Source organism: Aspergillus campestris (assembly GCF_002847485.1).
Source record: "Aspergillus campestris IBT 28561 chromosome Unknown P168scaffold_3, whole genome shotgun sequence".
Taxonomy (NCBI): Eukaryota; Fungi; Ascomycota; class Eurotiomycetes; order Eurotiales; family Aspergillaceae; genus Aspergillus; species Aspergillus campestris.
The window spans coordinates 1,574,816-1,589,378 of record NW_020194338.1 but is presented as its reverse complement, the minus strand read 5'-3'; the positions used below and the strand labels follow the sequence as shown (position 1 = coordinate 1,589,378).

Sequence of the window (14,563 nt, the reverse complement as noted above, 5' to 3'; positions counted from 1 at the left end):
GACTTGTTTCGTCTCCAAGCCTGACATCATGTTGTGAGTCTTGGCAGCAGCTCAGCCCGTCTGACTAAAAGCTACGCCAGTAAATAGCTTGTTATACAGTGGCTGAGCCTATATGTCTTGTTTATACGGCTCGGCTTATCTTTTGATACATGCTCTCTGTATATAGTCTTACTAAGATTCTTACCAAGAGTTCATCAAAGCATACTACAAGGCATACTACCAGAAAAGCTACAAAAAAAAACCTGATAAGAACCCTGCTAAGTGGGCGCAGCCTAACCCGAAGACCTGCGGCGCAGCACAGGCCATGTAGCTTACTATACAGGGGAGTCTGGGGGTGTCAAGCCAAGGATGCATACCCCAGAGTGGGGTATAACACTAAGACCCCACTAGAACTCTATATCAACTCTACAAAGCAAATTGGGCAATCATATAGAATCCTAAAAGTAGCCGTATAGAGTCTATAGATCATATACTACATAGTCATAATACCAACTCAGCTATACTTCAGTAAATATCATACTAATCAAGATTCTTTCTTAACAAAGAATTCACAGAGCTTAACTAGTATAACTAACACAATCATTGCGTGCCTGGTCTAGACGGGCACTTATAATATGTCGGGCGGATTCCTTTAGCAACCCTGTAACAACAGAGGCTATGACAGCCTTGTTCTTGTCTCGGCAAGATCAGACGTCCGATGAGATGGACAATCACTAAGTGTCTGACTTTGTGTAGGCACCTATAAACTTTTAGATCCCAGTCATGATAGAGGCTATCGCAGCCTTGTTCTTGTCACAGCCATCAAGCTGACTCCCGCATTTGAGCCCTAACTGGCTCCCCTCTCGAGTGACGTCGAATCTTGTATACAGTTTCGGCGGTTTACAATCCTTCGAAGGCGAGGTATCAGGCGCATTCGAACCTGCAGGTATAGACCATCAACTGCCTCACCATTTCCCAGATCGGGTCTGGCTTCTGGGGGCGACATGTTGCTGTAACCGTCTCCGTTATGGGCGGATTGATGATATATAAGGAGGGACTGGACTCGCTTTCCAATTGCCTTTCCTTCCATCTTTACGCTCTCCATCACTCTTGTCTGGATAATAAAGTCATCCAATATGCGCGCTTTCACCTTGATCGCCCTTGTCCCTTTTGCTCTCGGCATCAGCCCGCATCCTATGTTAAACTTGGATTGTACCGAATATCCGGGACCTTGCAACAACAACTGCTACGCGGCATATGTCGCTAACAAGCCGTTAGTATGGAGAATCTGCCTCCCGCAGCAGAAGATATGCGCGCTGACTGCTGTTCTTAGATTCTGACATACAATGGGCCCGACGGGAAGTCCGGCGGACGCCGGAGCGCGGCTGGTTGTGTCTCCCCTTCCCCATGTCGCAATGACAAGATGAAAAAACCGACTCAATATGACGATACCTGCGATGAATATCCTTACGCGTCTGTTGAGGAAGGTGGCCCCGACGCAATCATTCGGTGCACTAGAGGACATGAAAACTCGAAAGAGGGTAGGGACTTGAGTAGCTTCTTCAGATCCACCTGTGGCAATAAGCGCTGCACGTTCCGGGTCAACTTTGGGAACCCCGGTGGAGGTAACACGTAAGGTTTTTCCCGCTTCTTCAATTTGTCCCTTCTTTTGTTCTTGTGATTAATTAATGTGCAGTCCCTACTGTCTTAATGGAGGTGGTGCAAACGACGGTTACCAGTACTCGTATAAGGGTAGAGGGAAGTATGAGCTTGCTAGCAGAGGTGCGCGCATACCCAAGATTCACCAGTTCAGACTCATCATTGACACCGGTTGCAGACTTCGACAGTACCGAGGACAGCGAATTGGCCCTGCACGAGCCAGATCCAGCCGACTTTTTCGAACCTCATCTCCGCCGTGAATTCCTTCTGGAGGATGGCAGCCGCACCGTCCTCTCGTCGCGCGATCAAACCGCCTCTTACGACGATACGGTCTTCTACTCCGTGCGCAACGGGACAGTGGTCGAGACTAGAGCTGTCAAGGAATTGCTTGGTGAGGAGAAAAGCCCCGAATTGCAACACCCGTCCTTGCGTCGTAAGAGAGAGCTTCAATTCGCTTCATAAGCTCTCTCACGCATTGGAGAGAGATTTAGTACTGGGTCAAATCAGCCGTCCAGGACGAGAGCCCTGCAAAGAAAGGTAACACATCGGAAAGGAAGGGAAATTGTCATTATAACACTTTTGAATTATATAAAGATGCCCATACCTAGTATAGATTATAATCACCAGCAGTAGTAAAGTGCTTTCCCTGTTTCGGCATGCTATATCAGATACAGTGATTTACTATCACTGCATCATTATTATAGCAGTAAAACAAGCAGTCGCATAGTTCTGAAGCCCATAGGTACGGTGATTGTGATCTTTACCACAGCTATCTATTTTCATGATAAATATCTTTGTAGTGCTTTAGGCTGTATTTATATACTAAGTGATAAACCAGCCTAACCCTAGGAAACAAGTACAAAGGTGTGTTATTCACTTCTGCTTCTATTATGCACGTTTTTTGAAGTCACTTGCAAGTCAACACCAGACATGACAACTGCTATCATGCTTCAGTCTCACCAGGCTAGTCAAGGCCAGCGCTGACTCTGCTTCTTTTTCGTCCCTCGACATCCATGCTGGCCCCGCACTCCAAGTATGTCATATCATAACCGATACGGATGGTAGACTTGGACGTATCAAGCCAGTCATTCTCCTCCTGGATGGCCGTTTGAATTCATTCCGGATCAGAGGTGAGGCTCTTCATGCTCTCCAGGCCACAAACCCGATACTCCAACACTCCCTGGAGTCGTCGACGATAATCTAGTAAGGTAGGTAAACAAATATAGTAGTGAGCAAGGGGGAACAAAACTGTTGGGAAAGGTCCTTATCTAACAGGTGCAGAGGCAGGCAAATAGCATCCGCGCACCCCTCTTGCTCTGTCGTTGGTTACTGTTGCATGGGTTGTCAGAATAGTAGTAAGGACAAGGATCTACTACTATGAATGCATTTCTTGCTCTCGTGTTTACTTTGATTGACATACTTTGAACTAGTCATGACCACATCCCTGTATCTTCCAGTCCCCCACCTCAACCCCCAGCGAACGGACCTCCCCGGGCCCATTTTTTTCTAACTTGGAGTATTAACTTGATTGATGGGTTGCCCAAGTCCATCCAAGGCCAATCTACTCTCCTGCATGTCTTACGTCAATAGCGATTGAGGCAAGCTTCCAGAAATACACCATGCATGTAAGCACAAGGCTGCCCGGGGAGAAAAAGGCGTCCAGCCTGATCATACACAAAGACTTGCGGCCAGCGGCATCTGGGCTAAGGACGCCATTCTTCCATTCCATTCTACCATAATTAATCAGCGCGCTGAATAATGAAGCACCAGGCATGGTTACGAGGTCATGTTCATTGTTTGTTGAAACTATAACTGTTGAGATCAGCTCCTTGAGGAATCCTACACTCACACATACCCTCAATGTTGATCCAGCTTTGAATCATCTCTCAATCACTCAACATGTCCGTTTATGTCGTCACCGGAGTGTCCAGGGGGATTGGGGTGAGTCGGCCTTCAACCGCGTGTCGCTCTGTATCTTACCCAGCCTAGCTTGAGTTTCTCAAGCAGCTCTCGGAAGACCCGAAGAACTTGATCGTCGGTCTGGTGCGTGATAAAGTTGCAACCGAGCAGAAGGTAGCGACAGAGCTGGGCGGCCGTCCTAATGTTCACATCCTCCATGGAGATCTCGCCAATTACGCCACCCTGAAGCAAGCCGCTGCTGACACGGCGGACATCGTGGGCGAGCGTGGCGTCGACTACCTGGTGGCCAACGGAGGTTTAGTGCCCCACTTGGATGCCTATGGACCTATCGGCGCGTTGTAAGTCTCCTTCCTTCTGGCGCGCTGGTCAGTGGTTTACGCGATGCATTCAACAGGGCCGACAAGGTCGAGGAGGTCGAGGCAGTCTCCTCGCAGCTATGGCAGACCAACGTCATTGGAAACATGCACCTCTTCCATCTCTTCCTGCCTCTTGTCCTGAAGGGCCATGTCAAGAAGGTCATTACTCTTTCCACTGGTATGGCCGATCTCGACTTGATCAACAACTGCGAGGTTGATATTGCCGGTTTATATGCCGCCTCCAAGGCAGCCATGAACGTCATTGTGGCCAAGTTCAACGCGCAGTACAAGAAAGACGGTGTCCTCTTCCTGAGTATCAGCCCAGGTTTCGTAGAGGTAGGCCGCTACACAGATGGTACGTATCCCTCCTTCCTGCCATCAAGACTGCAGCATCTGGACGTCGTGACTAATGCATAGCCACAGTCACTCCGGAAGAGGCCCAGGGCATGACAGGCTTCGTGGGCAATCTTCTAGCCTATGCACCTCACTTCAAGGGCCCGATTACTCCGGAAGAATCCGTCCGACATATCAGGTCCACCTGGGAGAAGGCCAGTATCGAGGGTGGGTTTGGCGGTGCGTTCGTCTCGCATCTTGGGAACAAGCAGTGGGTGTAGACTCGGCGGCCTGAGACACCAGGTACACTAGTTCTAGTGTAACACGTGCATCGACGTATACTCCACAAGATAGGATAGAGAGAGTGAATCAATACATGATTTCAGATATCCATTGATGCGTGTAATCTGGGATGCGCATGGCAGGGTCACCTTAGCATCATATGTTTCTGTACGCCACGAGCCTATCTCCCACAGGTACCCGTCCGGGCATTAAACTACGGATACGATAATCAGAGTACACTATTTCACTCGCAATGAAAGAGAAGAGAAAAAAAGAAAGAAAGAAAGAAAGAAAAAGAAAAAAAAAACTTAGCCCGGAAAGTAGTGTGAAACAACCTCCCAGAACACAGCACTCAAGTCAATAGCCGCCGCTAAATCTGGGCATCCACGGGTACCTACGTACAGGGACACGAGTTCAGCTACCTAATTGCTTATACAATGCTACGTGCGTGTTACGCGGAGGGGGGGCCTAATGGTACCCCTGCAGACATGGGTGCAGCATGTTCCACCTGTGTGTTACTAGTACCCAGAACAGCACATGCCCAAACTCTAAAGAGGGATAGATAAGAGAAATAGAAGGATAGTAACAACTCCTAGTCAAAGAGCAATACACCAGAAAACACAGTCATATCATATAAACTTGCCATATTTGAGGGTTCGACGTTACACTGCATAATATCTCAAGACCGCTAGACCAAAACGTTGACCAACGCTTGGTATAGGGCTTAACCTGACTGATATACCTAACAGTTCACGTTGGGCAGAATGGTATTCAGGGTGAAACCAGGCCTCATCTCGTCCATGAACTTCCAAGCTTCCTTTTCGGACAAGGTCTTACCGGCAGTGTAGGCAGGCAACGCACGCTCTGGCTCATAGGGGGGGGGGGGGGTCGCGATACGGTGCATGTGCCCGTCCTTCTCTGTCCTGTCTAAAGAATATCAGTAATGAAAAACAATGAGGTGCAGCCGGGAGATCTGCAAGACATTGACCTGTCAGACCGGTCTCAGGCTCATTGGCTAACGCTGATGCAGACAACATGTGGATGAGAGATCCTTGAATGATGTCAAAGCGGCGCGGGAGGGCCGCTATCCCCAGACGGGTAGGGGCCATACCGTGAAGCCCTAATCTAATCAAATATATCTCCTTTCCTCTGTCAGCAGAGCTTCCTAGCCTACTTTCGTCAGTTGATCTCTGTCTTGAAAAGTAACGTGAACTCATGGGTTTTCTTCTTGGTGGGTTTGTATCTGAGTATCTACGAGGGTATATTGCCTAGATCCGGTGCCATCGGGGAGAGGAGAATATGGTCATATAATATATATTGTTATGACATTGGAATCTATTTCAATATAATGTATAGCACGCTCAAGATGTAATTTCAGGCACATGATCAACCTGCTTCCCCTTACGGAAACTTCCAAAGGTGTCACTCACTACTGTCAACGGCATATCACCAACACGTCTCGACATCGTCGATCTGGTTGGACTTATGCGTCTCCTCCAAAACAGCTCCCAGGGCCACCCACCGTTACCCAAAACCAGAGTTACTTGCCAGCACCGTTCCTATGCCATCGAAAGCCAAGGTGATTAATCATTGCTCTGTAGAGATTTTGAATGAGGGTCAGAGCCACACGATATTCCCACGCGAACTAGAAGACGAGAAATTCGAGAACAGAAGAAAATCACGCCATCCTCAACTCCACTTTCAAGCACGAAGTCGCGGAGGGTGTGCCATAGGCCCCAGAAGGGACAACCGGGGTTGTCTTCGTACCACCACCTTTGACGGAAGCATCTCGGGAAGCAGCGACATGGAGGCTGAATTGTGTGAAGACGATAGATTACTATGGGCCAACTGCAAGGACACTCAGAACAGTCCAGCTTTCCGTCGCCAGGGGCGTTAAGCTGGGAGATTCTCTGTCCAAATCTTACAATTATGTCCATGGCAGAGGCTAGATGGGATGTAGGTCTTGCCACTATTCGCAACCTTTCCACAGTCAAAAATCATCAATATGTTGACCGTCTTCATGGTCCTTCTTCCTAGTTAACCATTTAGATCTACCCCGGTTTAGACAAAGAGAAGAACGCCAATGCAGCGTCCTAGGACAAATCTATTCGACAGGTTTAGATAAGAAGCAGTGGTGTATGGATTATCCAGAGTGGACCTCTATCCACCAGTGAGGAGGGTCTCAAACCGGATTAATCAGGACGTGAAGATGTTGCGGAGCAAAGCCCGATCACGAGAGTTCCGAGGTCTATACTAAATACTATATATTGATAGCGCTCTCTATGTATACACTATGATATATATATGATATATATGTTATTCTATATATTTCTATAATATTTATATAATATTATATGTAAAATCCCCTTGCCACTATATCGAATTCTCCCGAAGAAGAAAAACACCGAACGAACCTCGGCATCTCCACCGACCAGTCACATTCCCCGGATTGAACTCGCGGATCCACCGACCCCGTTCTCTTCATGTGCGAATCGCCTCATTTATTTCTCCTTTCCTCTCCTCCTCTTTTTTCTCGACTGTCACTTCTCCTCTCTCATCTCCCTCTATCCAACCCAATCTCCCCAAGATGAGCTCTACCCGTGACTACGAGGCCGTCCGCAAGGACATTGTCGCCCAGCTGAAGAAGCCCGACTATGACGACGGCAGCGCCGGTCCCGTCTTTGTCCGTCTTGCTTGGTATGTTCACCCTTTCACAGAAAGAAGAAGCATAATCATAAAAGAATAAGCCATGGCTAACCCCCCAAAGGCACGCATCAGGCACCTACGACGTCGCAAGCGACACCGGCGGTTCCAACGGCGCCGGCATGCGCTACGAAGCCGAAGGCGGCGACCCCGCCAACGCCGGCCTCCAACACGGCCGCGCCTTCCTCGAGCCCGTGAAAGCCGCCCACCCCTGGATCACCTACTCGGACCTGTGGACTCTCGCCGGCGTGACCGCCATCGCCGAGATGGGCGGACCCTCCATCCCATGGAAGCCCGGCCGCACCGACCTCGTCGACGACAGCAAGGTGCCCCCGCGCGGCCGCTTGCCCGACGGCGCGCAGGGCGCCGACCACCTGCGCTTCATCTTCTACCGCATGGGCTTCAACGACCAGGAGATCGTTGCTCTGTCCGGCGGACACAACCTGGGCCGCACGCACGCCGACCGCAGCGGGTTCTCCGGGCCGTGGGTGAACAACCCGACGCGGTTCTCGAACCAGTTCTTCAAGCTGCTTCTGCGGCTGACCTGGACGAAGAAGACGATGCCGAATGGCGTCGAGCAGTTCGTGTACAACGATCCCGACGCCGAGGACGGCGACGAGCAGCTGATGATGCTGCCGACTGATATCGCGCTCATCCACGACCCCAGCTTCCGCTCTTGGGTCGAGAAGTACGCTGAGGATAAGGATCTGTTCTTCGATCACTTCTCGAAGGTGTTCGCGAAGCTGATTGAGCTGGGCGTCCGTCGGGATGAGAATGGCGCTGTCGTTAACACGGATAATGTTAAGGGTGGGTATATCTCTGCGCCCCAGAAGAGCCCTGTTGCTACGGGGCCGGCTAAGAAGCCTCGTGCTCGTCTGTAAATATATTGTCTTCGTCTTGCCTTGTCTTGTCGTTTTATTTCCCCCCTTTTCTTTTGTTCGGTTTATGCGTGTTTGATGTGTTTGATAGAGCCTGCGGTATATACAGATAGAGACCGGCTTGTATTTAAATAGATATAGATCATTATCATACCTTTCATACTCCACTCTCGTGACATTAGTGATGTGTAGTCCAAACGGGTATCACTTATAATCAATTCTATCTATATAAAGTCATAATCAATAACAGTAACCATCCAAATCAAGCCAACCCCAACCAAATCAAAAACATTTATACTTACAGCGCCCTCTTCTTCTTCGCCGCTTTCCGCACCGGCCGCTTGCGCACCGGCTGCTCAACCACGCTCGAGTCACTATCGTGCTCATCCCCGTCCGGCACATACACCTCCTCAACCTGGCGCTTGCGCGTCATCGAACGCGTCATCGACCGCGGCGTGGGAACCTGTCCTCCCGGCCCCGAGTCACTATCCTCGGTCTCGGCCGCCCCGACAAACTGCGGCATGGCCCTGGCCCCACCCGGCCCCGCATCCTGGGTCCACGACTGGGGGGACGCCGGCGCGTTGTCGTCGAGCTGCATCTCCGTGTCCATGGCGTCTTCGTACACCGTCGCCGTGTCGTCCAGCAGGTCCGTCAGATCGGCTGCCGGGTCCCGGTTGCCGTAGATTGGGTCGAAGTTGTTGTTGTTGCCGTTGCGGGGAGGGCTTTGGCCTGCCAGCGCGTAGTCGAAGATGTTGGGCTGCTGGTTCGGGTTGAGGCTCAGCAGCTGCGGGTTGATGGTGTTGTTGTTGTTGAACGCGGACGGTGTCATCATGTTGGCGGGCGGCTGGGGCGAGAACCCTGGTATCATGCCTGGATTGAACCCCTGCATCATGCCCGGGGAGAAGTAGTTCATCATGTTCGGAGAAAACCCGCTCATCATGTTGGGTGCAAAACCACCCACCATGTTAGGGTTAAAACCGCCCATCATGTTCACGGTATTGGGTGACGGATTCGCCGCCGGGGCCGCGGCATTCTTGCCATTCCGGCTGGCCTGGCTGCCGGTGTTCTCCTGGCCCTTGGCATTGGCCGGTTCATTGGTATCGCCTTGGTTATTGGTATCACCTTGGTTGTTGGCATTGTCTTGGTTGTTCCCATTGCCCTGGTTGGAATTCCCCGGGCTGTTGGCATTACTGTTACCATTGCCAGCCTCCCCCGGCAGGGGACTGCCAAAGGGGGATAGGACGGAGTTGAAGAAACCCGGAGAAAACGTATGAGCGCCTCCAAGCATTCCCGGTGTGAAAGGGGGGTTAAAGTTGGGCGCGAAATAGGGCGAGTGATAAGGCGAGTACCCGTGTGCATTCACCAGAGGAGAAAACCCCGTCGCGTTCATCAGAGGAGACAGTCCAGTTGTGCCGCCCGTGTTGAACATGGGAGGCATGCCATGAGGGGGAGTCCATCCGGTCATGTTGCCGAGCAGTGGAGAGAAACCCGTTGCCATCCCTGCATTGTTCATCATGCCGTTCGTGTTGCTGTTCGCGATGTAGCTCATTGCGTTGTTAGCCCCCGTGTTGTTGTTCGCATTGTTATCCGTATTGTTGTTGTTCGCGGTGCCGTTGGCGTTCGTGCCGTTTAGGTTTAACATCCCGGCCAAGGGAGTCATGCCTGTAGACGCATTCGGTAACAATCCACCCATAGCAGGCGAGAACCCAAAAGGCGGGATCCCAGGAGGCGTGAACCCCGTCACATTACCACCCATCTGCGGGCTCAGCCCCGGCACGCCAGAGTTGAGCACTGACATGCCGCCTTGGCCATTTGGTGACGACAAAACGCCCTGCATCCCCTCGGAGCCCTGCGACATCCCCCGCGAGAACGACATCGAGCGCGCCAGCGTCGCGGCCGCAATGAAGTTGGCGTCGGACATGCCCATCGGCTGGTACCCTCCGTGGGACTGGTAGTAGTACGGTACGTCGAGGGGCAGGATGCGGTTCCAGAACACGGGCCTGGGCACGGTTTCCGGGTTATTCGTGCTGGCCCATGGGGTGTGGTGCGTGAGGATCGGCCGACCCTGCCGCTGGTGCTCGAGCATTTCGCTGATGGTGCGTCGCGCAGTGACGAGGACCTCCCGAGTCGGGTTCGGGACCAGCTCGTAGATCAGAAGCGGGATTGCCTTGTCCTTCCACCAGGCTTTGGGGACCTTTTCGAGCCGATTGAGGCGCCGGATGCCGCCGACGATGAGTCCGAGGTTCATCAGACTGTCGTAGAGGCGGACGCCGCCCTTGTCCTCCTCCCCCCGGTTGGTGTCGGTCCAATAGACGCGGAAGTGGTCGGTCTGGCAATAGATGCCGCCCAACCAGCGGTAGACGGCTGTCTTCTCCACACCATTGAGGTCGGTGTACATGATATCGATGTCGCCGGTGTGCCGTTTGGTGGAAATCGAGCCGTCCACCGTGACCACCATGCGCGCCGGCAGCGAACTGAACCGCTTGCGCACAAGCAGGCTTTCCGCTCTTTGACATCTCGGGCAAGCTTCCCGGGTCTCTCGCGAGAAGTGGCGCGGCAGCAGCTCTGGCATGGGCACCGTCTTCTCCTTGCGTCTTTGGGCCCTGCCCGACAAGATGACGGAGGATTTGTGTTGCATGTCCGTCTCTTTGAATGGACAGAGCGAACCCTGACAAGACCTCTCCTCCTCCACAGTGTACCGGAACTGGGGGGAATTGCCGGCCGCGGCCTTCCAGACGGACCAAAGAGGGCCATTGTTGCCCACGACAATGGCGGGCTGTTCAGCCGCGGCCACCTCCCAGAAACGGTCGCGCATCTCAATGCTCTGGGTCACCGTGCATACATCCCAGTTCACATCGGTGGCTTCGATAAACGCCTTTTCCACGCGGCCGAGATTTTCGTGCCAATGGGGCATTTGCCGATCCATCACCGTGGATCCGACGTCCAACATTTTACCGACGGCGATAACGCAGTCCACGGCGCATGAGTTGTTGCGGAATACCGGTCCGCGGCCCCGGTAGATATATGCGGTGCCGTCCTGCGTGAGCATCAACCGCTCGGGGTTGGTGGGATCCGGCATGAGCCGCACCTGGGAGGCTGCCGGGAAAGAGCCGATGAGGGATTTCAGCAGGTCCTGCTCTCTTTTTGCCTCGACCAGTGGGAGCGGGGTCCGAGGCGTTGCGCTGGGGTGTCGTTCCAGCCCGGTGTAAGCAAACTTCATGACCGCCCTTTCCACGGCCTCGGCAACCTGGCTGTGTGTGGGGTCATCGATATCCTGCACTAACTCGCCCTCCAATTGTTCCCGGGTGATGCGGGCGCTTCGAAGCACCTCATCAGGATCCGGTGGCGGAAGCTGCGGGGCCGTACTTGACGGAAGCATCATTCGCTGGACCCATGTGTCGCTCAGGGTGTGGCTCGCCCCGGGGGGGCGTACAAAATCATCGGGCACAGTGTCGGTTTCTAACGGCGGCTCGGGATGCAACTTGCTGATGGGGAGAAAATCCTCGTAGTCAGTTTCCAGGCTGAGCAGCCGAGGCCCAAAATCCCGAGTTTCGTCATAAAGCTCATGCGTCGTTTTCGGCCGGTGCATGTCCGCCATGTGGTACATGAGCTTGTATAGAATCTGGCAGAATGTGGGTACGCTGAGGCGCGAGAGAGGACCGGTCTGAAATCCCCAAGTATAACGTTTGACCAGTTGGTTAAATTGCCCTCTGCTATAGACTACCAAATCAACAGCCTCACTGGCAGTATGGTCTAAGAACGTCCAATCAACAGGAGGATCCGGCAAAGTCTTTAGTGGAAACTTCCAAGCATTGCTGTCCGAAAGAGAAGCTTCAATCGTTTGTGAGCCCCCCGGCTTGGGTCGGCCGCGTCGGTGTTTCGTTCCGCCCATGGGGACATCATCATCAGCCATATTGCAATAGTTCCACAGAAAAAGAAAAGTAAAGAGGATATGAGGAGGGAAGTTGAATAGAGATTTAACAGAGAAAGAACCGAAAGGAGAATGTCAAGGCATAGACAAGAACTTGTTCGAAACAACAGTATTCAACTCGCAGCATCATGGGGGTTCAATTGCATTAAATGCACGACCACCAGGAGCATCTCCCAATCGGTCTTCCAAAGACAAAGAAAGGACGCTTGGTAGTGGACTGTCAAAAATAGAATTGAGGATTTCGAATACATCCCATGCTCAAGGGCAGAGATCATTGTCTCGAAGGTCATCCGTGGGCGTTCCCCGATCATCATTCAAGCGGTTGATTTCCGTTTTTTTTTTTCTTTTGAGAAACGAAAAACCAGAGTTGACAACAGTGCGGACCTTTGTTCAAGATATCCCATTTCGCAGCAACCTGGCGTCGATGGAGTCGATCAAAGAGCATCTCAAGCCGGATTCAGATCAAGAGTCCGAAAGAGACCAGCAAGTATCGTGGTCAATTGGCTACGCCACGTTCGGGGTATATTGATTCCCCAGGCACCAAGAACTGGATGGTCTACCATCCACCCAGGCATCTCCAACAGTGGCCGCTGTAGGTGCACATTTCAACTGTCTTCCACAACGTATGCGCCGTATGCTCGAGCTGCTTGCAGCCCCCACCCAGTGGGAATTCCACCGCAAGTAGGTCCTTGACGGATCATTCTGCAGATTAGTCCTCGAGATCAAACAAAGAACCGAGTATATACTCTCTGATGTTTCAGGATGGTAGGTGGTGGCTGAGCATTGGTCCGAATAAAGGATGAGCTTGGCAGAGGATACAAAGAAGACCACGTGCCAGGAACATATTGTCGTCGAGATCCATGCCACCGGAATGAATGAATGAAGTCGGGAGAGTATAGAGATGGAGCAAGTGTGGTTCCTCAGCTGTCAACATCGACATACTGCAAGTCACGATGGGATGGCGCTAACCTGATTTGGACACGATATAGATAACCACGACGATACACTCAATACAGTATCCTAACCAAATGTACCATACCACACGTGACAGGCACCAGCTGACCATCACCTGACCCAGAACTAAGCGAGCCCTCACCCGCACCATACCCCATCCGGCTAGCGCCGCGCTTACCCGATCCCACAACGGGAGAACGAAAGAACGAGAGCGTGAGCGACAGGAGAGCAAAAGCCAGCCCAGCGGCGCACCACTTCGACTTCCTCTCCTCCTCACCCCTCTCGCTGTCGACAATCAACGCGGTCCGCGCCCATCGCCCATCATGTGTACGTCTCTACATCTCCATCCCAGTGTCGCTCTATTACCCTCTCGCTCTACACGATGAATAAATAAAAAAGAAAAAGAATGGAAGACAAGAAAGATGATGATCTTGAAGACCGAGAGCTGGATCGATCATGTGGAATTTTTTTTCTTATCGGGGGACCACACCAAGAATCGCTCAAAGCAGAAAGCTAACTTTCAATGATTGCAGCGCTCGTGTCAGGCGAGAAGACGAACTTCCAGTACATCCTGCGTCTGCTCAACACCAATGTTGACGGCAAGCAGAAGATCATGTACGCCTTGACCCAGATCAAGGGTGTCGGTCGCCGTTACTCCAACCTGGTGTGCAAGAAGGCCGATGTTGATCTGAACAAGCGGTATGTTTATCATTATCTGGGGAGGGACTATACACACAGCACAACGAACGAGGAAACAAGTCACGCACACAGACATATATGAATCGGGATCTAATTATAATCTCATCCAACAGTGCCGGTGAGCTCACCACCGAAGAGCTCGAGCGCCTGGTCACCATCCTCCAGAACCCCACCCAGTACAAGATCCCGACCTGGTTCCTCAACAGACAGCGCGACATCGTCGACGGCAAGAACTACCAGGTCGTCTCCAACTCCCTGGACTCCAAGCTCCGTGATGATCTCGAGCGCCTGAAGAAGATCCGCGCTCACCGCGGTCTCCGTCACTACTGGGGCCTCCGCGTCCGCGGCCAGCACACCAAGACCACTGGCCGTCGCGGTCGCACCGTCGGTGTCAGCAAGAAGAAGGGCTAAATCATTCGTCTTCAAATTCCACACGGTGTTCATTCTTTTGTCTTCTTCGATTTTTTTTTGCGGGCCGGGAAAAAAAAGAGAGAGAGGACTGGGATATCTGTTGGTGTGTGTTGCATGGGTCGTTTCGTCTTTTCTTTTCTTTTCTTAAATCTTGGTCGAGTTGTAACGAATCCTCTTCTTTGCTCTCTCTCTCTTATCTCCCTCGTAGGGGAAAGGGGGGACCCGTCCAATGTTTCTAGAGAAAGAACAAGCGGAACCCCAGGGCGACGGATGAATGAAAAAAACGAAAAAATTACTAAACCAATCATACCAATATGAAATGACGTGAACTTATCTCTCCTGGCTATCTTTCGGTTTATTATACCATACCTATCTACTATAGCTTATCTCCTTGCGGAGTTTACGCAACGGATGCCGACTAATCAAACACCCTTGACTACGATTACCGGAAGGAAACA

The 14,563-nt window shown here is 51.8% G+C and overlaps 5 protein-coding genes across 5 annotated transcripts; 4 read left to right on the top strand and 1 right to left on the bottom strand.

The window, feature by feature from the left end:
• Nucleotides 1–1,115: 1,115 nt before the first annotated feature.
• Nucleotides 1,116–2,100, top strand: P168DRAFT_280092 (uncharacterized protein; the record flags this gene model as incomplete). Its single annotated transcript, XM_024835848.1, has 4 exons — nucleotides 1,116–1,256; nucleotides 1,313–1,611; nucleotides 1,676–1,761; nucleotides 1,817–2,100. 4 exons carry the CDS (start codon nucleotides 1,116–1,118, stop codon nucleotides 2,098–2,100), a joined length of 810 nt encoding a protein of 269 aa, XP_024695298.1.
• A 1,437-nt stretch (nucleotides 2,101–3,537) lies between these two features.
• On the top strand, nucleotides 3,538–4,584 carry P168DRAFT_265382 (SDR family oxidoreductase; the record flags this gene model as incomplete). The annotated part of the gene is made up of 4 exons (XM_024834909.1): nucleotides 3,538–3,579; nucleotides 3,628–3,896; nucleotides 3,953–4,269; nucleotides 4,338–4,584. 4 exons carry the CDS (start codon nucleotides 3,538–3,540, stop codon nucleotides 4,526–4,528), a joined length of 819 nt encoding a protein of 272 aa, XP_024695297.1. The 3' UTR covers nucleotides 4,529–4,584.
• A 2,359-nt stretch (nucleotides 4,585–6,943) lies between these two features.
• On the top strand, nucleotides 6,944–8,113 carry P168DRAFT_325537 (peroxidase; the record flags this gene model as incomplete). The annotated part of the gene is made up of 2 exons (XM_024841015.1): nucleotides 6,944–7,226; nucleotides 7,297–8,113. The coding sequence occupies exons 1-2, from the start codon at nucleotides 7,117–7,119 to the stop codon at nucleotides 8,111–8,113; spliced, it is 927 nt and encodes a 308-aa protein (XP_024695296.1). The 5' UTR covers nucleotides 6,944–7,116.
• Nucleotides 8,114–8,330: 217 nt separating this feature from the next.
• On the bottom strand, nucleotides 8,331–11,708 carry P168DRAFT_280089 (uncharacterized protein; the record flags this gene model as incomplete). Its single annotated transcript, XM_024835847.1, has 2 exons — nucleotides 8,331–8,334; nucleotides 8,413–11,708. 2 exons carry the CDS (start codon nucleotides 11,706–11,708, stop codon nucleotides 8,331–8,333), a joined length of 3,300 nt encoding a protein of 1,099 aa, XP_024695295.1.
• Nucleotides 11,709–13,294: 1,586 nt separating this feature from the next.
• P168DRAFT_288615 (40S ribosomal protein uS13) lies at nucleotides 13,295–14,183 on the top strand. The gene is made up of 3 exons (XM_024836829.1): nucleotides 13,295–13,322; nucleotides 13,529–13,694; nucleotides 13,808–14,183. Exons 1-3 carry the CDS (start codon nucleotides 13,319–13,321, stop codon nucleotides 14,103–14,105), a joined length of 468 nt encoding a protein of 155 aa, XP_024695294.1. The 5' UTR covers nucleotides 13,295–13,318; the 3' UTR covers nucleotides 14,106–14,183.
• Nucleotides 14,184–14,563: the final 380 nt, after the last annotated feature.

Coding starts and splice junctions, on each gene's coding strand:
- P168DRAFT_288615 (XM_024836829.1), top strand. Junction 13,695..13,807: donor GATGTTGATCTGAACAAGCG/GTATGTTTATCA, acceptor CTCATCCAACAG/TGCCGGTGAGCTCACCACCG.